Source organism: Ovis canadensis, chromosome 11 (genome assembly GCF_042477335.2).
Source record: "Ovis canadensis isolate MfBH-ARS-UI-01 breed Bighorn chromosome 11, ARS-UI_OviCan_v2, whole genome shotgun sequence".
NCBI lineage: Eukaryota > Metazoa > Chordata > Mammalia > Artiodactyla > Bovidae > Ovis > Ovis canadensis.
In genome coordinates this window covers 38797214-38823211 of record NC_091255.1, presented here as the reverse complement: position 1 = coordinate 38823211, position 25998 = coordinate 38797214, and the positions used below count along the sequence as shown (strand labels likewise).

At 47.7% G+C, this 25998-nt stretch overlaps 1 protein-coding gene across 1 annotated transcript in view; it reads right to left on the bottom strand.

The window, feature by feature from the left end:
* The window catches only part of DNAH9 (dynein axonemal heavy chain 9), a 285692-nt gene extending 260317 nt beyond the window's left edge, over positions 1 to 25375 (bottom strand). Inside the window, exons 1-6 of the mRNA XM_069603577.1 lie at positions 24936 to 25375; positions 15485 to 15681; positions 13245 to 13403; positions 12062 to 12192; positions 6070 to 6281; positions 4765 to 4998 (exon numbers count right to left, since the gene is read on the bottom strand). Of these exons, the coding sequence (XP_069459678.1) occupies positions 4765 to 4998; positions 6070 to 6281; positions 12062 to 12192; positions 13245 to 13403; positions 15485 to 15681; positions 24936 to 25352 (1350 nt within the window). The 5' untranslated portion in view covers positions 25353 to 25375. The remainder of the gene's footprint in view (positions 1 to 4764; positions 4999 to 6069; positions 6282 to 12061; positions 12193 to 13244; positions 13404 to 15484; positions 15682 to 24935) is intronic.
* Between the last annotated feature and the right edge of the window lie 623 nt (positions 25376 to 25998).

Here is a 25998-nt window from a genome sequence, read left to right as displayed (position 1 = left end):
AGGTTTGCAGAGAATGCAGTTACTCCACATGCCTCTGCAGACAGACCTGCAGGGTAGCTCAGCAAGTCAGGACCTCTGGCCAAGCAGTCCTGCCCTCACCTTCATTTAGCAGGTGCCCAGAGGACTGATGCTGAAGCTGAAGCTCCAATACTTTGGCCACCAGATGCGAAGAGTTGACTCATTGGAAAAGACCCTGATGCTGGGAGAGACTGAAGGCGGGAGGAGAAGGGGATGACAGGGGATGAGATGGTTGGATGGGATCACTGACTCAATGGACATGAGTTTGAGCAAGCTCTGGGACATGGTGAAGGACAGGGAAGCCTGGCATGCTGCATGCAGTCCGTTTTGCAGAGTCGGACATGACTGAGAAACTGAATAGCAAACGAGGGGGAAAATCCATATGCACAATAAAACTTTCTTGTTTCAAAGAGGAAAAAAAAGAAAAAAAAAGGCCAGGCAAATCAGAGGGGAAAATAGAACAATGGACATTAAAAACCAGCCCTAAACAACCTCACCCTTGTGAGCAGGCAGAGAGGGAAATGCACTGAAATCATTTTATTAACTTGGCTTCATGTATTTATTAATTGCAGCTGCCCATGTTTTAGGGGCCACAAAGTATACAGAAGGGCAGGATGAATACCATGAATGGGTTCATGGTAATTCTTGCTGGAGAGAAGCAGATTAACCCCATCTCAAACAGGCCACAAAGTATACAGAAGGGCAGGATGAATACCATGAATGGGTTCATGGTAATTCTTGCTGGAGAGAAGCAGATTAACCCCATCTCAAACAGGCATCAATCACAGAGATACACAGAATGTTAACTAAAGGGCGATGTGAAATATGCCCAGAGCCGATCGATAGCCTGTGTCTTGCTGCACCGAGCTGAGTCGGGAAGAGACAGGGAAGACAGGGGCCAGGGGGCACATCTGAGCAAATGTTTAGGAGACGAAAGATGAAAGAGGGAGAAATGCCTGGACGAGGGAAAGGAACAGCCACAGGAAAAGGCAGAACCAGGGAAATGCAGGGTGAACAGAGTTAAGAGAAACTCAAGAGAACGAGGAAACCAAAGAAGGGGAGGGAGACCAACAGAAAAGGAAGCGGGAGGAGGGGGGCAGAGCAAGGAGGGGGGCAGAGGGAAGAGGGATGAGGGAGAAGAGGGGCAGAGGGAGGAGGAGGGCAGAGGGAAGAGGGGGCGGAGGGGGAGGGGGCAGAGGGAGGAGGGGGCAGAAGGAGGCGGGGAGAGAGGGGGGAGGGGGCGGAGGGGGGAGGGAGGCAGAGGGGAAATGAGTGGAGAAAGAAGTGGAGGCATCTGGCCTAAGAGCAGGGAAGAACCAGAGCCAGGGACAAAAAAATTACGAGGTGAACAGGAGCAGGACCAGCTGACATTCAACTCACCTTGTAATTAAACTGGGGCAACTGCTTTTTGCTTTTTATGCATCTGTGCGTTGATTTAGAAAAAAAAAAAAAAAGGCAGCCAGAGAGTGGACTCTTGCAAGGATAATGACTCCGGGGAGGCTAGTGGCCAGGGCTGCTTGTGGTTACTGGATAAACCCAGCAGATTAGGCGCCCAACTTCAGGATAGCTGTCTACATACAAAGTCACATCATTAACGTGTGTGCAGGGCCCCAGGCCACAGCCCAACAGCCTTGCAAAGCTGAGCTTTGCTCCCTGGCTTCCACTGCGAGGACCTTCCTCGGGGCTAGGGAGACTGTGAAGGCAGTTGTCTGCCCTGGTCCCCACGGTGGCCAGGGGCAGGCAGGAGCGAGAGAGTCTCTGTCACCTCCAGTTAAAAGAGAGTGAACAGGTTGGTGCTGGAGAGGAGAGGGATGGAATGGAGAAGAAGGAGAAGAGAGGCTGCTCCTCAAGGGCTATAGTGGAAATGGTGCCCAAAACAAAGCATTTAGGAAAAAGCTAGGCATCGATTACTTATACTCTCCGTGATCCCAGAGAAGGATTTAAGGTGCATCTTTCATAAGATCTAGGGTCTGGCCTTCTGGCTCATACATTTTCTCTGTCTGTTCCCACCTTCACCAGTCTTCGTTTCCCCCAGAGAATTCCTACTCCAATTTCTAAATTTATTTCCTCTTGTACCCCCCACTTTCTCAGAGGCCCTCTGGATTAGGAACCCCTCCTTCTTGCTCCCAATATCACACCAATTTTGCTTTTATCGGGCTTCCCTGTATCTCTGACAGTAAAGAATCTGCTTGCAACGTAGAAGACCTGGGTTTGATTCCTGGGTCAGGAAGATCCCCTGGAGGAGGGCATGGCAACCCACTCCAGTATTCTTGCCTGGAGAATGCCATGGACAGAGGAGCCTGGTAGGCCACAGTCCATGGGGTCGCAAAGAGCTGGACATGACAGAGTGACTCACACACACACTTCGCTTTTATCATGGCACTTAATACACCTCAGTGAAGCTTCAACATTTTGTTGTCTTCCCATCCCTGGATCTCCTCCATCAATCTCTGCCCTTTTCATGTCTTCTGGTCCATGGGCTTCTTACATGCAAAACTGTTCCCAAGCCACCGCCCTGCCCCCGGGGCCCCAGCTCAGAGCCTGGTGCATGGTGCCTAGAGCACAGCAGTGCTGGAACTATGCTTTGGGGGCCGAAGTGAAGAGATTCCATCTCATCTTCTCTAATTCTCATAATCACATGGTCTATGCCATGTGGTTATCACTACCTCCTCTCAACACAGCCCTTCTCTTCACCCCAAGTCTCTGCTGATCATGGATAGAAACATGCTTCTGATTCCTCCTCAGTCTCCTTGGCTATTGTTCTGATCTTTAACTTGACCCTGCATCTCCCAAATTAATTTTAGGATAAGTATATATTTTGTTTTGTCATACCCACTACTCTCCCTGCAAAGTCTCATCAGCGAATACAGAGCTGCAAAGCATGCAAACACATGGTAATCACACTAAATCCTGAAGCGGAAAACAGTCAAAAGAGAAAGGCCCGTGTTTTCTTACCTTGATCCTTAAATTAACGTTCGCATTGACTTTTAAACAACTGGGGGAGAAGTCACGACTTTGAGCAAAAGTCGTATTTCATTTGTACAGGGATTCGTGCTAGTCTTGGGCTTCCCAGGTGGTGCAGGCGGTAAACAACCCACCTGCCAATGCGGGAGACACAGGAGACTCGGGTTGGATCCCTGGGTGGAAAGATTCCCTGGAGGAGGAAATGGCAACCCACTCCACTATTCTTGTCTGGAGAATCCCACGGACAGAGGAGCCTGGCGGGCTACCATCCACAGGGTCACAGAGTCAGACACAACTAAAGCAACTTGGCACTCATACTAGTCATGTAGTTTTTGGAGTCACCTTGATGGTGGGAGAGTGGAGAAGTTCAAGGTAGTGGCTTTGTGGGCATGGCCAGCTGCATCCAGGTCAGCTCCCTGGCCATTTCCCATGAGACCTCCAGGAAGGAGATTATGCGTAATTTGAAACCCAACTGAATTTGTCAACTGATTCCCTGAGACTTCTTCCTGAGACTATGATCAGAATTTCCTAAACTTCTAGTAGAACTACCATCATATGATGATTATTCTAAGTTACTGAATCATGGGTTCTTCCAGCCAATGCCAGGCTGATCACCCTGTTGTCTTGCACCTCTTCTTACTCTGTGCTTTGCTGTTTCTCACTTGTTTACTTTTTATTTGGTCATCCTACCTTTAGGATGAGACAGATGAGAAATAAAGAAAAGGAAGGCCAAACGCTAACCTAATGACATAGCCCAGGAATTGCAGATATACTGTAATTCTCTTACTGCATTCTCCAAACATAAAATGTAATGAAAATTAGATATAAAAGAAAACTTAATTTCCATTAGAGAATAAAATAGGATTTCCACATACCTTGAAAGGTGGGTATTCTTAAAAATTAATTAACTTGATAAATATTTGTTTCTTCCTCATTTTTTTCTTTTTTTGAAATCTTAAATACTACACTTTATTTTAAAAATTGAGGTATAGCTGATTTACAGTGTTGTGTTAGTTTCAGGTGTACAGCTAAGTGACTCAGATATATATGCACATATATAGACACACACATACACGTATCTACATACACATACATATACATACACACATATATGGTAGCGGTCATTTAGTTGCTCAGTCATATCTTATTCTTTGTGACCCATGGATTGTAGCCCACCAGCTTCCTCTGTCCATGGGATTCTCCAGGCAAGAATACTGGAGCGGTAGCCATTCCCTTCTCCAGGGGATTTTTCTGACCCAGGGATCAAACCTAGGTCTCCTGCATTGCAGGCAGATTCTTTACCAACTGAGCCACCAGGTAACCCCTGGTAGCTTATATACACACACATATACTTTTCAGATTCTTGTCCCATATATGTTATTACAGAATATTGAGCATAGTTCCTTGTGCTATACAGTAGGTCCTTGCTGATTATCTATTTTACATATAATGGTATGTATCTGTTACTCCTAAAACTCCGAATTTATCCCTTCCCACCTCTCTTTCCCCTTTGGCAATCATGTTTGTTTTCTATGTCTGTGAGTCTGTTTTTGTGTAGTAAATATGTTTATTTGTATTATTTATTTAGATTCCACATATAAGTGATATCATATGGTACTTCTTCTCTGCCTGTCTTACTTCACTCAATATGACACTCTCTAGATCCCTTCATGATGCTGCACGTGACGATATTTCATTCTTTGTTACTGCTGCTACTTTTTGGATTCTTAGGTTGCTCACTCCTGCAAGGAGCCGGGGGCCTGACGGGAGGAGAACACTCACCTGCACCACGCCCAGTCGCCCTAGGAAGGCATCCAATCGCACAAAGACCAAGGAGGACTGGAAATCCCACTCGCGGACTTCCTGGTTCTCTTTGAAGTAAGAATGGAGATTCTCCCTCCTGTCCTGAAACAGCTGCTTGAAGCAGCTCAGGGTGTCCACGACCACATGCAGTTTCCTCTGACTTTCTTCCACCTCACTTCTCAGGAGGTCTTCTGGGCAGAGATAAATAGAGGCCTGGAGGGCAGACAGGTGAGTGGCACTAAGCCTGGCTGCAGGTGCAGGATCCTCAACTCTGCCCAGCCTACAGCTCTTCACTTAGCAACTGCCCATGCAAAACTTACCAGAAGCCTAATACAGGAAACATCCAGACCCCATTCTTTAGTCCCACAGAGGGATCGGGACCTGGGTTCCAGCCACGGTCAGTGACTGGCTCAGGGATGGCGAGTGACCAGTCAGAGCCAAGGAAACACAGTGAGACTTCTCTTGGGACCCCTGGGGCTGGACAGGTATCCTTTCCAGGTTTTTGTTGTGACTCACTGGCTTTCTGGGCTCCCCTAGTGGCTGAGACGGTAAGAATCCACCTGGCAATGCAGGAAACACGGGTTCCATCCCTGATCCGCAAAGATGCCACATGGTGAGAAGCAACTAAGCCAGTGCATCCCAACTATTGAGCCTGTGCTGTAGAGCCCAGGAGCCGCAACTATAGAAGCTGTGTGCCCTAGAGCCTATGCTCCACAGCAAGAGAAGTCACCACAATGAGAAGCCCGGGCACTGCAACAAGAGGGTAGCCCCTCCTTGCTGCAAGGAGAGAAGAAAGCCTGAATGCAGCAGCCAAGACCCAGTGCTGCCAGATAAATATATAAACAAAATCATTTATATATATATAAAGATCCTTAAGGAGGTTGAAATTCACCATCTCTGCCCTGTGCCCAAACCCAGGTCCTCCAAAGTACCCCAGCAGGACTGAGAACAGTTTTGGGAGTTACTGGATATGATGATAAAGCAATTCAAGTCTGAGAATGTGTCCGACTCTTTGCAACCCCATGGACTGTAGCCTGCCAGGCTCCTCTGTCCACGGAATTCTCCAGGCAACAATACTGGAGTGGGCAGCTATGCCCTTCTCCAGGGGATCTTCCAGATCCAGGGTCTCCTGCATTGCAGGTAGATTCTTTACCATCTGAGCCACCAGAGGAGAACCCTGTGGGCCCTCATTACTGCTCTGAAAAAAAAGATGCACACTCTGCTCTTCTTGAGACTTGGACCACCCAGCCCCTGGGGTAAGGCTGGGGACTGCTGGGCGCCCACCTGCTGGACCAGAAGGTTGCAGATCTCCTGCAGCAGCACCGTGAGCCTCCCGGGGCAGCGGTAAGACTCACACGTGGCCCAGATCAGGCAGACCACGTGCAGCAGGGGCCGCAGCCGGGGCTTCACGTAAGGGAACTCCAGGCTCTCGAGGTCCTCTAGGTGACGGCGCAGTGGCGTCAGGTGGATGTAGATGTCCCACGCCTCCATCAGAGCTGGAAGGAAGGGGAGACAACCCATCACAGTACCAGCTTGAGGCTCACACCCGCCGAGCAGAGCTCTGGGGCCTGGGCATGAAGGATCAGAAAACAAGGGTTGTGATCTCGTCCTGGGCTGAGGGAGCAGAGAGAGCTGGCCAGCTCTTGCGAGGAAACATTGAAATTGGAAGAGCCCTGGGCAGCTGGGAGAGGGGTCTAAGGAGCCTCTCTTACAGAATTCTTGTATCTAGACGGCCTCCTGGCCCTCCCAAGCCCAGGCCCTCTGGTGCTGTGTGTGTAGAAAATGCTCGGTGTCTGTTTGCTGGTATTACCTCTGAAGTAATATGGGATGGATGACAGAGGAAGGGTTTGAAGAGTCAGAAAGATTTGCCTTCAAATGCCAATACATCAGATGTGTGACCTCAGGCATGACTATCCTGTCTGAATCTCAACAACAGGCTGAACAGTCACTCATGTAAAGGGTTCTTGTGAAGGCAGCAAGACAGCTAGCTCGGTGCTTGGACCAAAGGAGGTGTTGTGTGCATGATCACATCTCTAATAAATATTTGCCAATAAAGAATCTCATTGAGCTCTTACGGAGGACAAGTCACAGGGAATGGAGAAATGGCTCAGGCTGATTATGGCAAGGCTCTGCTGGTCTTCAAAGCCAGGAAAACCTCCTGCCATTTCCATTGAATAAAGCCAAGGAAAGAGAGCATTTTCCATCTGCCGTCCTGTGGTGGCCGAGATGGGAAAGGAGGAAAACCGTAGCTCTGGGTGCTAATTCTGCAGAGCCACTTAGAGGGGATGCAAAGGCCCAGAAACGGGTGTTTAGGAAGGCTGATTCTTTCCTGGGCAGGTAACCCGGCACTGTCTTGTGACAGCAGATGGTCTTGGGTTATTTTATGTGGATGAAGCTCTGTATTCATCCTAAAAGAAACTCAAAATATATATACTGTTTAGTAAACAGTTTCAATATACCAAACACCATCCAACTCATAGAAAAATTCATAGAAAAATCAGGTGAGGTAGCTTCATTATTTCCACTTTGTAAGCAAAGGAATTAGGGCCTAGGAACTTCTCTGGTTGTCCAGTGACCAATGGACTTTTGATGAAGGGGGCATGGGTTCAATCCCTGGTCAGGGAACTATGATCCTGCATGCTGCATGGTGCAGCCAAAAAATAACAAATAAATTTCTTTATCTAATTTTTTGTAGTTTGTTGCATGCTCAGTTGCGTCCGACTCTGCAGGACTCCACAAGAACTGTAGCCCTTCAGGCTCCTCTGTCCATGAGATTCTCCAAGCAAGAATACTGGAGTGGGTTGCCATTTCCTCCTCCAGGGGATCTATCTTCCTGACCCAGGGATAGAACCTGCATCTCCTGCACTGGCGTGGATTCCTTACCACTTGAGCTAGCGGAGAAGCCCAATAAATAGATAAATAAATAAAACCACTGTACCATCTGATAAAAATTGTTTAAAATTAAAAAAAAAAAGACCTAGATAAGCTGTCTTGAGTCCACCAGTTAATCAGGTAGCCCTGCCCAGCTGAGCAAAAGCAGGATTATACCCAAGTTTATTACAATGAACCCCTGGCTTGATGGTTGTGGGGCTCACTACACATGGGAGTTTGGGGTGTGTACATCAAAGTTTGGGATGTATATCAAGCTTTATACCCCAAATGGAGTTGTGGGAAGGACTATGTGAACCCAATTTTTAAAAGACAGATGTCATGGTAAATCAATTAGAACAGCAGTTCCTAAATGGGAGGGTTTGCTGGAAGCATCAGAACCACTGTAGGGTGGGGGGTATCAGAATCCAACAGTCATTCCAACGAGCACATGCTCAGGCTTTCATCTGTGCCTTGAGGGAAGAGAAGCTGACAGCATCACACCACGGGAGCTTCCTTTTCATGGTGTACTTTTTAATAAGAAAAATCTCCTTTAATCATACAAATACGCACTCCCCTGATTTTCAAGAGCTCAACACTTGAGGGCTGGCTCATCCACTCCAGGTGCAGTCACCCTGGCTCACAAGGCAGATGAAGAAAGACACAGAGCTAGGCTAACAGCTTTTAAAAAATGCAAATATAGGGAATAGCCTGGTGTCCTAGTGGTTAGGACTCCATGTTCCCACTGCACAGTGCCTGGGCTTGATCCCTGGTTGGGTAACTAAAATCCCACAGGCCGGGCAATGTGGCCAAAAAAAGACAAACAAAACAGATTCAAATATAAACCCCAGTTGCACAGAAGTATGTGTGGTTTGCTGGTAAATCTTTAACCACAAGCTCTTCTGGGACAAAAGCCTTGATCCCAAAAGCCTTTAGCATTTGCCAATTTCTGGGATGTAAATACTCCTAAGCTTCCCACCATGTCTGATCTCAAGCTACTAACTTGATGTCACTGAGTGCTGGGGAGTGGGTGTTGACAAGGGTTGCATGCAATGGGCTCTCGTGGGAACCTGAGAGCCAGTTCCACGGCAGCTCCAGAAAACCTCTGAACTTTACTTCTCTCCCCACATACACATACTAAGTAGCTTCAGTCGTGTCCAACTCTTTGCAAGCCCGTGGACCAGAGCACACCAGGCTCTTCTGCCCATGGGATTCTCCAGGCCATACTGCAGTAGGTTGCCATGCCCTTCTCTAGGGGATCTTCCTGACCCAGGGATAGAACCCATGTCTCTTATGTCTCTGCATTGGTAAGCAGGTTCTTTACCACTAGTACCACCTGGGAAGCCCTTTTCTCCACAAGCTTCTACCCACAAGTATCCTGGACTGGCAACTGGGCTGCACTGTGCCAACCCTGCCTCCTAGCGGCCAGAGGCAGGAACTCCCTACTTGGTCTTTACTCCCCTGGTCTTTTCCTTTCCAAGATACCCTTACTGTTCCCAAGGTTCTTTGTTGCCCAATCAATTGCACTTCAGAATATCTTGTTCACACACATTTTTCTATGTTCATTAAACCTCCCTCTTTACTCCCCATGTGTCCACCAATCCAGGACTATATCTTCTCCTCCCCTTCTCTTCTGTCCATCTGTGAGCCAAAGAACTACCCTGATCATGACATACAGTATGTCTGTGCAAAGCACATGCTATCTGCAGCATAAGGACAAAAACTCTGCAGTTAAATTAGAAATGAGGAAAATCAGGTACCAGCTAAAATATTTTTATTCTCTGAAGATCCCAACAAAATTTCTGACCAAGTCTCTACCTGGCAACTATGATCAAAATTCCTCTTATTCCATTATTTGGATTGAGTTATATATTTCAAGGATTTTTATTTTTACAGTGGTATTTCTCTGAGACAATTATGATGATATTGTCTTTTTTTTTCTAATTTCTTTTCATCGCCATAATATATTCTTTTGCAAAAAAAAATTTAGAAGGCGGGTCTGGGGAACCAAATCTTTTATTACTGTTAATCAATGTGAATGATTGTATTCTATTAATCTTTTAATGTGAAAAATATATTGGGGCTCTAAATAATAAACTCATAAATATGCTTTTATTATATGTTTTATTCCAGAGCCTCAAATTTCCATCCTTGGCATACCCTCTTTATGATATCTGTCATGACTGCCTACAACCTGTAGTATTACTTCATACCTTTCCCTAATTTGACTCTAATTTTAACCTAAATAAAATCATATAAAATGAAACCATTAAATCTCCATAAAACCACAAACGGAAAACTTGTATCACATGCCAAAAAAAGGAGTTACCCTTTTGCATATTTTAAAATATGGATGAACCTAGAGTTTGTCATACAGAATGAAGTAAGTCAGAAAAAGAAAAATATGTATTAACGTACATATAATGGAATCTAGAAAAATGGTATTGATGAACCTGTTTGCAGGGCAGGAAATACAGATGCAGATATAGAGAGTGGACACAGTAGGGGAGGGAGAAGGTGGGATGAACTGAGAGTAGCACTGGCATACATCCCCTGCCGTGTGTAAACAGCTGGCTAGTGGGAAGCTGCTGCCTAGCACAGGGAGCCCGGCTGGGTGCTGTGTGATGACCCAGAGGGGTGTGATGGGGAGGAGGAGAGGAGGGCGGCTCAAGAGGGAGGAGATGTATGTATACACACAGCTGATGCATGTCGTACAGCAGAAACTAGCACAACAGAGTTAGTTGTTAGTTAGGAAATGGCAACCCACTCCAGTGTTCTTGCCTGGAGAATCCCAGGGATGGGGGAGCCTGGTGGGCTGCCGTCTATGGGGTCGCACAGAGTCGGACACGACTGAAGTGACTACACAACACAAAGCTGTAAAGAAATTATCTTCCCAATTTAAAAAATAAATTAATTAAATTAAATTTAAAACAGAGAAAAATAAAATACACCTGCCCAGACATCTACCCCAACTATCTCTCATACTAACAGTGGTACACAGATCACTTCTGGGGACACTACCTCATTTGAATTGGAGTATAAATTAGGAACAACATTTGATTGCTCTGAGACACAAAACCTCTCAGAGAAGAAATAAACTGGGGCCCCAGTAGGAACCCCATTCCAAGCCAGCTCTAGGTGCTGGCAGAGGGCCTCTGGGATGAGAAATTAGGGTCCAGAAGGACCTCAGAGACCAGCTTCTTAAGCCAGCTATTCTCCGTTATAAAGCACAAGTCAGAAACTCCACAACTGGTACTTTTATTCCTTCATCTGCATGGTTTCCAAACCCCACACCATAAGGAAGAGAAGGTGAGACAGGGATCCACCAATGGGCTCTGGACACAGGACACTCCCTCTTTAGCACAGCAAATACACCTTGGCAAGTTTTACATTCTGGACTGACACAGGAGATTGCATTTAAAGAAAGAGCTCTAATAGAGAAAAAGCATTTGAGAATCACTGCTGAAATTAATCTTGCTGCTGCTGCTGCTAAGTCGCTTCAGTCGTGTCCAACTCTGTGCGACCCCATAGACAGCAGCCCACCAGGCTCCCCCGTCCCTGGGATTGTCCAGGCAAGAACACTGGAGTGGGTTGCCAGTTCCTTCTCCAAAGCATGAAAGTGAAAAGTGAAAGTAAAGTCGCTCAGTCGTGTCTGACTCTTAGTGACCCCATGAACTGCAGCCTACCAGGCTCCTCCATCCATGGGAGTTTCCAGGCAAGAGTACTGGAGTGGGGTGCCAGTGCCTTCTCCAGAGATTAACCTTAAATAACATGAGATTGCAAACATCTTTAGAAGCTTATTTCAACCTACAATACCCAAGAGCCGGGAGGAGGTTTGAGAGGAGAAAGAAGCGAAGCGCACTGATGAGGGGAGAGGGAGCCCTGAAAGGATTTCCCTACTTCTAAGTACAGACTCTGCTGGATTTGCAGTTTTGACAAGGGCCGATCTTGTCTGGAGCTCAGACGACCAGGAAACTGCAGTCCCATCTGACACAAGTAGGAACAGAAAAAGCAGGATGGAGGTAGAAATGGAGCAGAGACTTTCCAAGAAGCTGGAGGTGGAAGGACTTGAATTCCAGAGGTGAGGGATTATGATTTATAGTCAGCAAAGAACTCACACTTACATCCTCTCCCAGCAGCCCAGGGAAGCAGGCGGCAAGCGTACGCATTACACACAAAAGCTCAGAGAGGTTAGGTGACTCTGCCAGGGTCTCAAAGCTCTGGAAATGCAAATAGAGCACAGGGTGGCTACTTTCCTGCTTCTAGGTTTGGTATTCTTGCCGATGTGCTAAACCATCTCAGGTCGGAGGGCTGCGAGGACTGAAAGCTGCTGAAATCAGAGAGGAAGATAATCCGGCACTAAATAACAAAGTTGAGTGTGTGTATGAAAATACTTCTGGATCCTCACCTGCTCCAATGTCTCGGAACATGGCTTGGAAAGCCGGAAAGTAGCTGCTCTGAAGCTTGTCCAGAAGTCCCACCATGCCCCTCCTCTTTATCATTCTCAGCTGATTATAAATGTATTCCAGATCTTCGCACCTGCAACACCAGGAGAAGCGTCAGTCCAGAACAACGTCAGGGAACACAGTCATGCCGCTATGACTGGCCTTCAGATAGACGGAGAGAGGAGGTCTGCCTCAGGGTGCTTCCGTAGAGGCCATGCTCTAGTCCAAAGAGCCGGGGCCTCTGTTCCCAGAATAGCAAGGGCAAGAGCCTCAGTCTGGACACAGGTTCAAAGGAGCAGCTGGAGGAGGTAACAGCAGGGAACACTGCTGACCATCTGGTAGCTCAGACGCTCAGCAGCTGGAGGTCATTAGCTCTCACAGTGAGGTTTTGGGTCGGGTGAAAGAAGTGTTGTCAGAGCAAGGCTGCTGGAGAAGGACCCCACAGTAGGTCAGCAGAGTGGTCAGGAAACCAGACAAGAGGATGGAGCATCTTGGCATGGGATGCAAACGGGGCTGGAGCCCTACTGGTATCCCTGGTCACGTGACCTGCAAGGACAGGGCAGTCCTCCCTCACACATCAGTCTCTCTGTCTCCTTTTGAGAAGATTAATCAGCACAGGGATAAATAGGAGCAGGGAAATGGGGACGAAAGGGGGGATAATCAGGTCTTTCTGGAACCTGTGGGGCTGGGACACCATGGGTGATGGACTTTCAGCCCTTAGGAGGGACCGCCTGGAATCTAAGAGACAGTGTTCAGCAGTGTACTGCCAAAACCCCTCTTTCTCTAAATCCTACAAAAAAAAGAAAAAGAAAAAGTGTGCATACTGACTGCCCAAGGAGAGGGAGCAGACAACTAGAAGAAAATGTGTAAGCGAGTTCATTAACTTTACATGTGGCTGAAAGTGCCTTTGAAGAAACGTCAGAAGATACACTGACTGCAGCTTAAGAAACGAGGCGTGACCACTGAACCTTGGCGAAAGTGTCACCTCCCAGTACACAGAGGAGCTGCCTTGACCCAAATGACACTAACCTGTTGGCTCTAGGGCTGATGAGAGACGCCTGGGGGTGGGACCGCACTCAGTAGCCACCTCTCCCAGCCCATTTCCACTATAAGGCATCTGCTCCCACGGTCCCAGTCTGTGCCCACCTGGTCCTCCAGAACTCCAGCTCCACCTTTGGGGTAGGGTTTTCCCCCTGGAGGAGCGGCTGCGAAGACTCTCTCTTGAGCACCAGCTGGATTTGGTGGCTCCACTGGATCACTGCAGACTCAATGGCGTAGACGACGGACTTGTCCGTAGAATCCAAGCTGCGAAAGAGACAAGAAGTCTCCTGGGATGCAGGGAAGAGCTTAACTCTGTGTGCTACGTTACTTCAGTCGTGTTCGACCCTTTGTGACCCCATGGACAGGGGGTCCTGTTCCTCGCCAGGCTCCTCTGTCCGTGGAATTCTCCAGGCAAGAATATTGGATTGGGTAGCCATTCCCTTCTCTATAGGATCTTCGGGACCCAGGGACTAATGCTGGTCTCTCATACCGCAGGCGGTTCTTTACCATCTGAGCCTCCAGGGAAGCCCCAACCCTTACTTGAATCCCACCAATGCCAGCCAGCTCCCTGCTTGATGAGGCAGTGCATTCTTTGGCAAGATCAACTGTCCTTGGGAAAGAGTTTGTCTCTACCCAGGGCCAGGTTCATCTCCCTGCTAGTCCCTCATCTGATCTCAGTTGACTGACTCAGCAAGAAGAAACAGGTTACTTCTTCCTCCATCAGGCAACTTGTCAGATGTCCGAACATTACAATTCTTTGTCCTCACTTCTCCAGTGAAGAATGGAATTCCCGTGTGTTCTCCCTCACACATCTTTTAAATAAACTAACTAGGGATGTTTGGAAAGGATTAAAAATCAAAAATACATTCTGGTTGCCTTTTCATACAGTCTGAACTGACAGTTGTTCATGGCACTAGTGGTAAAGATGCACCGCCAATGCAGATGTAAGAGACAGGGGTTCAGTCCCTGGGTGGGGAAGATCCCCTGGAGGAGGGCACAGCAACCTCACTCCGCTGTTCTTGCCTGGAGACTCCCATGGACAGAGGAGCCTAGAGGACTACAGTCCATGGCGTCGCAAAGAGCTGGACACTACTGAAGTGACTTAGCACACACACAGGCATGCCGAGAACACAGGACACAGGTGAGAAAGAATCCGTCTTTTGCATTTTTCATGCCAGAAACCCACCTTCGCTTCATTTAATTAAGTTCATATTTGCTGAGCAATGATATGGCACAAGTGATTGTGGATGATATTAAAGGCAGAAGATACTCACCTCCCAGTAATATGATCCAACCTCTTGGGAAATTATCAAATTTTGAACAAAGGGAGACAAACCACAACGATTATACATTCACACTGAATGTTGTTATATTCAAAGAGAAAAGGAACAGAAGAAGGGTCGTTTGAAGGTATTTATTTTTAAAATTGTATATTTTTATGAAGCCACGATAAGTTTTCCAGTTAACTGGGATTGCTTCAAATTATATCCATAGCAAATTACTTCCAATGTGAAAAAACTCACTGTAAAGTATATTCCTATCCCATGCAAGACTCATTCTGCAGATCAAATCATGGGCCCTGAATAGACAATACGTTTGGAAAGTCCCAGCAATGTGGCAGACTGAACTCATGACGGAAAGTGGACTGTTGCCACAAACATATAGAATGCTTACTAGAAGACAATTTAAAAATATACATATTATTTTAGGTACATAGCCTGACTCTAAAGAAAAAGAAAAAAATCCCCACAGGACAGAAGCAAAGATCGCTCAGGGCTGGAATGGTAAGTGGAAGCTGACAGTGGGTATCACTCCTATAACGAGAAGAGCCATAGGGTTTAATGCCTCTCCAGTCACAGAAGGCAACGACCTCAAGCTTCAACAAAGCTGATTTGTTTCTACTTGGGGGAAAAAAAAAGTCCCCAGGACCTGAAAACACTCTCCAGCTGCTGCTGGTAGAGGGTCTGGACAGCGACATGATGTGCTGAGTAAATGCTGGGAAGAGGCGTGCTGTCTCCCAGACTGGACCTGGGTCTCTGCCAATGATGACACACTGTCCTGATAAGGGAAATGCTGGAATCAGTGTGGCTGCTCTCAGTCTTCAGATAGTTCTGAGCGGAAAGAAGGCCATGTTGCCGTGATAGCCTTGAGAGTCTTGGATGGGGGTACTGGGGCGAGGGTGGTAATCAGCACGGAACACACAGTCCGAGGATGCTGGCCAACAGTGGGCCGGGTGCAGAAGAAGGAGACAGAGTCAGGGACAGAAAAGTCGTAGAGAAAACATTCAGATAAACCGGCATCTCCCCTATCTCCGAGGCCCATATGGCCAGCCTGGCGGTACTTACACGGCCTCGATTTCAGAACCCTCAGAGCCCATGTTTTCTGAGCCGACTGGAAGGGGCAGCAGGGTTTTTCCCTTCGCTTGCTCAAGGAGAACCAGAAGGTCACCCTGGAGGCTGTAGGCATGCCGCTGGACATCTTGACAAACCACGTGGGGCCAGTCTAGGTGGTTCTTCTCATTGGCCAGGACAGGGATGACAACCTGGAACAGATGTGCACAGGAAACAAAGGTGGGCAACTTCTGAAACCCTAAAGAAAGACTATTCTGGGGGGAAGTTGGGCAGTTTGGAATCAATGTGTACATACTCCTATATTTAGAAGGGATAATCAACAAGGGGGCTTCCCAGGTGGCTCAGTGGTAAAGAATCTGCCTGCCAAGTGGTAAAGAATACAGGTTTGATCCCTGCATCAAGAAGATCCCCTGGAGAAGGAAATGGCAACTCACTACAGTATTCTTGCCTGGGAAATCCTATGTATAGAGGAGACTGGCAGGCTACAGTCCATGGGGCCAAAAGAGTTGGACACAACTTAGCAACTAAACAATAACCACGGACAAGGACCTACTGTGTAGCACAGGGAACGCTGCTCAGTGTTACATGGCAGCCTGGATGGGAGGGGAGCTGGAGGGAGAATGGATACACGTAGATGTATGGCTGAGTCCCTTCGCCATCCACCTGAAACGATCACAATATTGTTAATCAGTCCTTCGCTAGCTCTCGGAGTTAGGTCAGATTCACACCCATCGAGTCAGTGATGCCATCCAACCATCTCATCCTCTGCCGCCCTCTTCTCCTTTTTCCTTCAATCCTTCCCAGCATCTAGGTCTTTTCCAATGAGATGGCTCTTCACATCAGGTGGTCAGAATATTGGAACTTCAGCTTCAGCAGTTAATCAGTTATGAAGTGAAAGTTGCTCAGTCGTGCCTGACTTTTTTCAACCCCATGAACTATACAGTCCATGCAACTCTTTAGGCCAGAATATTGGAGTGGGTAGCCTTTCCCTTCTCTAGGAGATCTTCCCAACCCAGGTCTCCTGCATTGCAGGCGGTTTCTTTACCAGCTGAGCCACAAGGGAAGCCCCAACAATACTGGAGTGGGTAGGCTTTCCCTTCTCCAGGGGATTTTCCTGACCCAGGAATGGAACCAGGGTCTCCTGCATTGCAGGCGGTTTCTTTACCAGCTGAACCACAAGGGAAGTCCAACAATACTGGAGTGGGTAGCCTTTCCCTTCTCCAGGGGATTTTCCTGACCCAGGAATGGAAACGGGGTCTCCTGCATTGCAGGTGGTTTCTTTACCAACTGAGCTATCAGGGAAGCCCTAATCAGCTATAATACCCCAATACAAAATAAATTTTTTTTAAAAAAAGGAAGACTATTCTGAGAAAGGTCGAGAGAGCTATGTATAACCTTTTGCAGGTCTCCCTGTCTGGTAAGACCTAACAGCTAACATCTAACATTATGAAACAAACATTATGTACTGCCTTGACATCTGGTAAAATTGGGGGTGGGGATGGGGGGCAGCTGCAATAACCAGTCACAAGTTTCCCCACTCACTCTGCTCCTGCAGAGAAGGTCCCTCATCCAACATCCTTGTTTATCAGGGGCACCAGGCATGTCTGCTTCTCATCCCTGGGGAGTGGGCTTTGGTTCCTTGCCAGCCAACAGAATATTCCCTCAAGCCAACCCCATCCTCCCCCAGGAACCAGTGGGCCCCACACCCTCTGGAGAGTACAAAGCTTGTCTCCTACACATCCTGGTCGTTCACTCTGTTCCCACATGCAATCCCTACGTGGCCCTGCCTGGCACAGGGTTCTCCTCCTCTGGACTGTATCTCTGACAATAACCTGTGAGCAGTCTCATCTGTCCAGTGTTGTGTGTTTGGCCATGTCCAGAACCCTAGGGCAAGAATCCCTTCCTCATCACAGGGTGAATATGAGTGATTGAAATTGTCACAAAGGCCAAGAGGCAAAAAAAAAAAAAAAAGGGGGCAGGACAAATGCAGGTAAGCATGATCTTCTGTCTACCGGTGGTCTCAGAGGCCATTTTATTTATGTATTTATTTTATCTACTTATTTTATTGCCAGTTTAGACTTTATTACTATATTTTGTTATATGTGTGTGTGTGTATGTGTGTGTGTGTGTGTGCGCATGCACGTGAGCTCAGTTGCTAAGTCATGTCCAACTCTTCTTTTGACCCATAAACTGTAGCCCACCAGGCTCCTCTGTCCATGGGATTTTCCAGGCAGGAATACTGGAGTGGGTTGCCATTTCCTTCTCCAGGGATTCTTCCTGGACCAGGGATCAAACCCCCTTCTCTTGCAATGGCAGGCAGATTCCTTACCACTGAGCCACCAGGGAAGCCCAATATCCACTGATATAGTCACATGTTCTTGCCTAGAGAATCCCAGGGACGGGGGAGCCTGGTGGGCTGCCGTCTATGGGATCGCACAGAGTTGGACACGACTGAAGCGACTTAGTAGTAGTAGTAGCCACATGTTAATACAGGAGCAAAGCTGCGGAAAGTCACAGTGGGAGCCCAATCGTGGGGAAATGAAGGCAGTGCTACTAGTTTATGACACAGCAATGGGGGGAGACGGTAGCTTTGTCTAATGGCATCAGCTTCAAGCTGGGTATTTTTTTACTTAAATCTAGAAGCAGCAAGTAGGAGCAAGGTTACCTGTCCCACCTCCAGGCTCAGAGGTAGAAGGGATGAATCCTTGGGAAGAGATGAGTTTGAGTTAGAGCAGGTGACAAGGAGGGGTCAGAGAAGTGAGGAAGCTTTTAAGTGGGATGCAGAGTGACAATAATTCTTGTCATTTGTAAGGAAAACCTACAACTAATGTAGCAACTTGTTTTCAGTCACATGTAACTCTTTGAGACACCAGTCTTTCCCACAGAGGAAAATCCCTTGGACAGAGGATTTCCCAGGCAAGAATCCTGGAGTGGGTTGCCATTTCCTTCTCTAGGGGATCTTCCTGATCCAAGGACTGAATGCACGTCTCTTGCCTTTCTTGCATTGGCAGGCGGATTCTTTACCACTAGCACCACCTGGGAAGCCCAATGTAACAGAGAAGAAACCTGACTCTAAGTGGGATCAGTTCCTTTTACTCTATCTTTGTACTCTGTTGCCTGTCTTAGTCATGTTGGCTCTGCCTCTTTGTATCAATAAAAGGATGTTGCCCACAGCCAGAAATACACATGACAGTCCATTCACAAGGCTCTGCATCCCAAGCCTGACCTTTCAAGGTATAATAAGAAATTGCAGAACAGAGAATAATAATTCTCCAGTTGGAGGTTTACAACGTGACCAGACCCACTTGGACATCTGCAAGAATAAAGGATTCAGGCACCAAGAAATTTTCAATGAACAGCCACACTCCCTCCCCTTTTAGTAGAAAGAAGCCTTAATTCTCCCTTGGAAAAGATGGTTCTGCCAGTCCATTGTCTCAAACTGCCAGCTTTCTAATAGAGTCACTATTCCTTGCTCCAAGGTCTTCTCTCGATTTATCAGCCTGCCGTGTGGCAAGGAGTATGAGCTTGGATTTGGAGATGCTAACATACTCTGTTTCAAGTGTCTTCATAAATTATTTTGCATTTCACGACAAGCCTGCAAGGTGTGTTGATTCTGACAGAGAGGAGCTCACATCACACTGCAGAAACTTGACAGAACAAGGATTGGAACCTGGATCCCCCAGACTCCTAATCCATGCTCCTGTCTCAGGAAAAGGACCTGAGGCAGAAGGCAGATGCTCCCCACCCACTGCCCTGGGGGAGTTGGGGTAAAGCCATTGGAGATTCATTTCCTGTGGACTGAAACTCCAAGATGAGAACAGCAGGGCAATTAAGGGAGGAGGCTGGACCCTGCACAGATCACACATTTCTTGTTCCAGAAGTTAGGCAACTTCCCAGACCTCACATGCACAGAAAAGGCTCCTTTGATCCCAAAGGGGAGTTACGCCAAGGGATATTTTACCCAGATGCCTTTTCGGTAAAATCCACCTTAGCTAAGGGATGCTTGGACACACCTGAGAGGATCCCGAGATAAACCAAATATGGGCAGTGAACCAGGCAAATCAAAATGACTGGCCAAGGGAAACTTGGAAGAAATATCCCATAAACGTTAATTCAAACTGCCACGAAGGTGTGACTCAGCGACACCCTCCCTGTGTCCACCAGTGTGTCTATCCACATGTACTGTACTCTTTTCCTCTTAGTAAATACTTTCCTTGCTTCACTACTTACAGTCTTTGGGAAATTCTTTTCTGCAAAGTCAGAGGGCCAGGGCCCTTGTCACTGACCACTGGGGCTTTCACCGCCACGACCCAGCCCAGGCTCTGGCTGGGAATGCAAGCCCTGCTCCAAATCATTGCAGGCTGAGACCATGGGAGATCAGACCCTCACTTCTACAGAAAACCAACCTATAGCCTCCCCTTTCTGGCTCCCAATCCATTCATCTACAGCTGTACTTGCTTAACACATTACTGACTGCTGCTGCCGCCGCTAAGTCGCTTCAGCCGTGTCCGACTCTGTGCGACCCCATAGACGGCAGCCCACCAGGCTTCCCCGTCCCTGGGATTCTCAGGGCAAGAACACTGGAGTAGGTTGCCAGTTCCTTCTCCAATGCATGAAAGTGAAAAGTGAAAGTGGAGTCGCTCAGTCGTGTCCAACTCCTAGCGACCCCATGGACTGCAGCCTACCAGGCTCCTCCATCCATGGGATTTTCCAGGCAAGAGTACTGGAGTTGGGTGCCATTGCCTTCTCCTGGATCCCTGGTCCAGGAAGAACCCCTGGAGAAGGAAATGGTGCCATTACTGACTAGAGACATATTAATATGTCTTTTGTTACCTAAACGTTATTGACTGAAAACCTATCAGTATGTTTTTAGGGAGTGATACAATTAACATCACCGAGTGAATCTGTTAGAGCTTAAAATTGATTAAGGGTTCATGATACAACTTATGAATGTCATTATTATTCACATTTTGCTCCGTTAGTTCTTTGTTCCAATCTTGTGTATATTCTAAATGTGAAATTTTCAAAGATGGCGCATGGCGAAATTTTGAGTGAAGAGGAATTTTTTCAGTGAATTTTATGCATATACGTTCCCTGACTATCTGAGCGACAAATATAATAGTGTCTCTGAAAATAGCAGTTCTTCAGAATACAGTTCTGATTCACACGATGTGAATATTAGACCAACAAAAAACCTTAGTGATTGACACTGAACGTAACAATAAAACTCACGGTGCTGGAGGACACTCCTTTGCTTCTACAGAACAGTGGACTGAAGACAGCATTAAAAATCGGAAGACTTTACAGGTATGTCTATACTGAATATAGTAACCCACAGAGAGTAAAATGACAGAATTAATTTTTGGCTTCCTGAAATAAAAATTACTGGCTACGGGCGTTAGTTTCTTCAAAAACCCCCCAGTCAACAATGCGTTAACAGGAACTAAGGCAGAATCTCCAGAAACGGCCAGGGAGAAAAGTACAGAAACTACTGGAACCAGAAAAGTCCAGAATGGCCAAGGGCCGCCACCCACCATGCGTCCACCACGCAGGAGACTCTGCGCATGCTCGCTCCTCCCACTCAGCCCCCCCCCCCCCCCCCCGGCGCCGTGCGCGACACCCCACTCCCCACCTGGAGAGAACGTGGGCTTTTTCAGAGTCGTTCCTCTCCCACCTCTGCTGAACCTGTTTTCCTTTATTTGGCACTAGCCGGCCCTGGACAAGGGAGTGACCCAGTTGGAGGGCCACCCGACTGGACACCCGATTGGAAAGGATCGGTAACACTCCGTCTCCAAAACCGCAAACTTCCAACACAGTGTCCGAGCCCCAGAGCCCTAGGAAAGGAAACCTGGCTGGCTGCAGTGAATAAAGGGACAGAGAGGAGGAAAAAAGGGAGCAGGAGAGCTGGTTACCATATTCCCTCACTTCTTTCTCCAAACGCTTCCTGGATGTTATTTGCTTTTTACCTTGTGTTGGTGTAATGGGGCAAAAACAAAGTTGCAGTTTACGGCTTGGGGACATTTTGGCTTTAGTGCAGTTTTATGGGAAGGTATGAGGAGAGGGGAGCTCACAGCCAAAGGTGGAGATGAGAGTGGGCAGGACAGCTGGGAGGGGAGAAGGGGCTCGGGAGACTGAGATGAGCAAGATCCTGAATTAGCCCTGGATCCGCTTTGGGGGGTGTGAAAGAAGTGGACTGGACAGGGGTGGGTTGTGTGGCCCAGGGGCTGCTGTTAAGAGGTTTTGAGAAATTCAAGTAAAGTCCTGAGATATTTTTAAAATATATTATTTTATTTAGATTTTTTAAAACAGATAACACACTTACATGGTGCAAATTTTTTAAAGTACAAAACCTTTACAGTAGAAATCAAGTCTTCAGTCTACCCCTGTACCTCCCTGTGTCGCCCATTTCCTCCCACCTAGGGATTACTCTCTAAGTGAAGGTTTTTTCTTCCCTTCCTCCCTTCTCTTTTTAGCAGAAATGGTAGCATACATTTCTGCACCTTTAAAAACTTATCTTAAATCTTAGCTTTATCCACAATAGCCAGGAGGTGAAAGGAACCTAACTGTCCATCCATGGATGAATGGGATAAAGAAAATGTATATATACATACAATGGGATACTACTCAGCTTTAAAAAGGAAGGCTAGTACATCACAGTGCTACCTTGAGAATGAACCTCCTTGAAGACAGTCTGCTAAGTGAAATAACCAGTCAGATAAGAACAAATACTACTTGATTCCACTTCTGTCAGGAACCTGGAGAGGTTGAGTTAACACACACAGAAAATAGAATGTGGCTGCCAGGGGCTGAGGGTTGGGGAGGTGGGAGTTACTCATGATTGGAGATTTTTAGCCATGCACAATCGGTGGGTGATGGAGATTTGCTGCACAGTGATGGGCATGAGGTTAACTTATTGTACTGTACACTTGGAAATTGTTGTGAGAGTCAATTAATGTTCTTTTTCACAATAAAGAGAAAATTAACGGCTGTCTCATATCGTTCCCTTTAATTATAGATGGACCTCAATTTGTTCACCCAGTACCTCACGGATGAACATTGTTTCCAGCCTCTTTCAATTTACCAACAAAAATTCTCAAACATTTAAGAGTCTGAAGTATTATATTTTTTTTACTTTTTGGCCACGCTGGGTGGCATGGGAGATCTTTGTTCACCAAGCAGGGATGGAGCCCGTGCTGCCTGCACTGGAAACATGGTGTCCTAACCACTGGACCGCCAGGCAAGTCCCTAAGAGTCTGAAGTATCTTAAAATTACTTTTTCCGGTTGGACTGCATTTCCTTGGCCATGACCGACTGTCCTCTACATACGTTAGGTGTAGCGCCATCGCTGAACCTTTGTTCAAGTTACCCTGCTCTCTGTTTATCCTAATCCTTTTCCTTGTTCAGGAGCCAGTTCAGCAATGGAGGTGAAGCAGGGCTCTCAGACCACATGCATCTGTCTGTCATACAAACCCAACAGCACTTCTTTTTCCGTATCAGTAAACCTTTTTTATTCTGTAAATTAAAAACCTATTCATCTATTTTGCATGTTATCTTCTTTTTTTTTCTTTTTGTTGAAGAATAGTTGACTTGCAATATTGTTTTAGTTTCTGTTCTGGTATACAGCAAAGTGATATATGTGATATATATGTGTGTGTGTGTGTGTGTGTGATGCATGTGTGTATGCTAAGTTGCTTCAGTCATGTTGGACTCTGTGACACTATCGACTGTAGTCTGCCAGGCTCCCCTGTCCATGGGAATTCTCCAGGCAAGAATACTAAAGTGGGTTGCCATGCCCTCCTCCAGGGGATCTTTCTGACCCAGGGATTGAACCCAGGTCTCTTACGTCTCCTGCATTGGCAAGCAGGTTCTTTACCACTAGCACCACCTGGGAAGCCTATATATATATATATATTCTTTTTTAGATTCTTCTCCATTATAGGTTATTATAAGATATTGAGTATAGTTCCATGTGCCATACATTAGGTCCCTGGTGGTTATCTAAGTTAATCTGTTAATCCCAAACTCCTCTAATTTATCCCTCCTCCATTTCCCCTTTGGTAACAGTGAATTCATTTTCATGCACTTCTTTCCATCATCACTGTTCAAGAGGGGTTGTGAACTAAGCTTGGATTCCTACAGGGATGGATAATGTTCAGAAAACAAACAACAATAAAGCCATTGGGTTAAGAAAATATTGAAATACTCCTATATCTTCTGAACAATCTAGTTTCCCCAAGTCCCCTTGAGCTCCTCGGTCATCCGTGACCCTTTTCTGGAACTCCTGCTCCCCACAGCTTCCTAATGGAGCAACCGAAGGCCCGACACCTGATGTAACAGAGAGCCTCTAGTACCCAGTTCAAGCACTGAGGCCAACTTTGTGTGTGTGTGTGTATACGCGTGCACGCACCTGCTTAGTTGCTCAGTTGTGTCCGACTCTTTTCCATCCCATGGACTGCAGTCTGGCAGACTCCTCTGTCCATGGGAATTTCCAGGCAAGAATCCTGGAGTGGATTGTCATTTCCTTCTCCAGGGGATCGTCCTGATCAAGATTGAACCCACAACTCCTACAATGGCAGTTGGCTTCTTCACCACTGTGTCACCTGGGACGTCTACTAGCTTTAAATATTTTATATATATGATGACGTCCACAGGTGGGATCTTGTCATATTTCCTTGGTGCTCCCCACAGTACCTATCACAGGGAACATGACACAGCAGGGGATCAAGCCTCCAGAGGCACATCTGCTTCACTTCCAGGAAAGCTTTTACTTACATTCCAGAAAGTTCTAAATGTCCCAAAGTCTTTCCCAGGCACCCCTGTGGTGCCACCGAAGCCCCCGAAATCCAATCCCTGGAGCTCTTCCTCTCCTGTGCTCCAGGGGACCCGTCCAAATGCCTGCTGGGCATTTCATATACTGGATGTCCCAGCTGCTTACCTGGGCACAGGGCTGACCTCCGGTTCATGAATGAGATGAAAATCAAAACCAAACCACCTCTTCTTTTTAACTCTTTTCCTTCATCCATAGGAGATGCCCCTGGGTCTAGTATTCCCTATCATTTGTGATGCCAGTTTATATAGGGGGGATTCAGAGATAGCGTCTCAAAAAGAGGTCGGGATCCAGGCCCTCTTCCGACACTAGCCTCCCCTTTGGCCTGAATCCAGACCAGGAATGAAGCAAGTTTCCAGACGTCCAGACTCTGACGCGACCCCGGCTCAGATTTCCCCCAGCTTCCATTTCAAGCTCAGCCCAGGGTCCTAGTTTCCCGCCAGCTCCGCCCCTCCAACGTCGCCCCGCCCATCCTATTTTACTCGCGGCTCCTCAAACTCAGTACCCAACTGCTCTCGAGGCCCCGCCCCTGGATCTCCGGCCCCGCCCCTGCCCCGCCCCCTGCTCCCGTCCCCCTCCCCAGTGGCGGCCGGCGCGGGGCGGTGGGCCTACTCTCACCTCAGAGAAGAGCGCGGCCAGATGCTCCAGCGGCGCGGCGGGCAGGTCCCCGCACAGCACTGCCCCGCGGAGGCTGCCGGGGCCTGGCGGCTCAGGCCTGGTGCGCAGGAAAAAAAGCCCCTTAGCCCGAGGCGGGCCGGCCTCAGGTCCCGCGTCCAGCCCCATGCGCACCGCCAGGCCCCCAGGCCCGGGCCGCACCACTAGCAGCGGTCGCGGCCCCTCCGCGGCCCCCGGTCCCAGGAAGGCGTGCAGCAGCTGCCCCGCATCGGCCGAGCCCGAGCAGCGCTCCCAGGCGCCCGCGGGCGGCCGCAGGCTCCGGGCCACATAGGCCCCTAGGAGTTGCAGCCTTGGGTCGGCTCCGGGCTCCCCGTCCGCGTTGTCCTCAGCCTGCGCGGCCCGCTCCTCGGCCCTCGGCATCGCGCGCGAACCAGGATGCCGCGGTTTCCCGGGCGACGGGGACGCGGCCAGGACGCCCTCCTCCGCTCCCCTCCTATTGGACACTTGACTCCCGGTCCCTCCCCCTCCAGGCCAATAAGGTAGGAGAGGCTCGGCAGGGGACGGGGCGGGGTCGCGTCTCTGTTGCTAGGAGACCATCTGAGGGGCTGGTTTCCAGTCTAATCTAGCGGATTCGAGGTGCTCTCGTGTGACTGTCCAGGGCAATGGCTTTTTGATGAGGTACGTGGAGGCGCGGTCAAAGGTATAAATGCTGGTAAAGGAGGCTGCTGGCTAAAGTCACATTAAATTCTTTAGAGGTCTCCAGTCACTGAAAGTATTATGGTTCTCCCACCTGCTCCCGAAATGTGTAATGCAAAGGTAAAACAATGTCAAATGTAAGGGAATTCAGCCAAGTTTTTATAGCTTTTCCATGATAACTGAAATGTTTTATAACAGTGCTTGTGTGGCTACTGAGCATTTAGAATGTGCTGTGTTACTGGGGAACTGGATGTTTCATTTTAGCTAATTTTAATTACTTTAAAATGAAATGATCACATGTGGCTAGGAGCTGTCATATTAGGCAGCTTAGCTTTAGAATTCTAATACCAATTATGAAAAAGTAAAATAG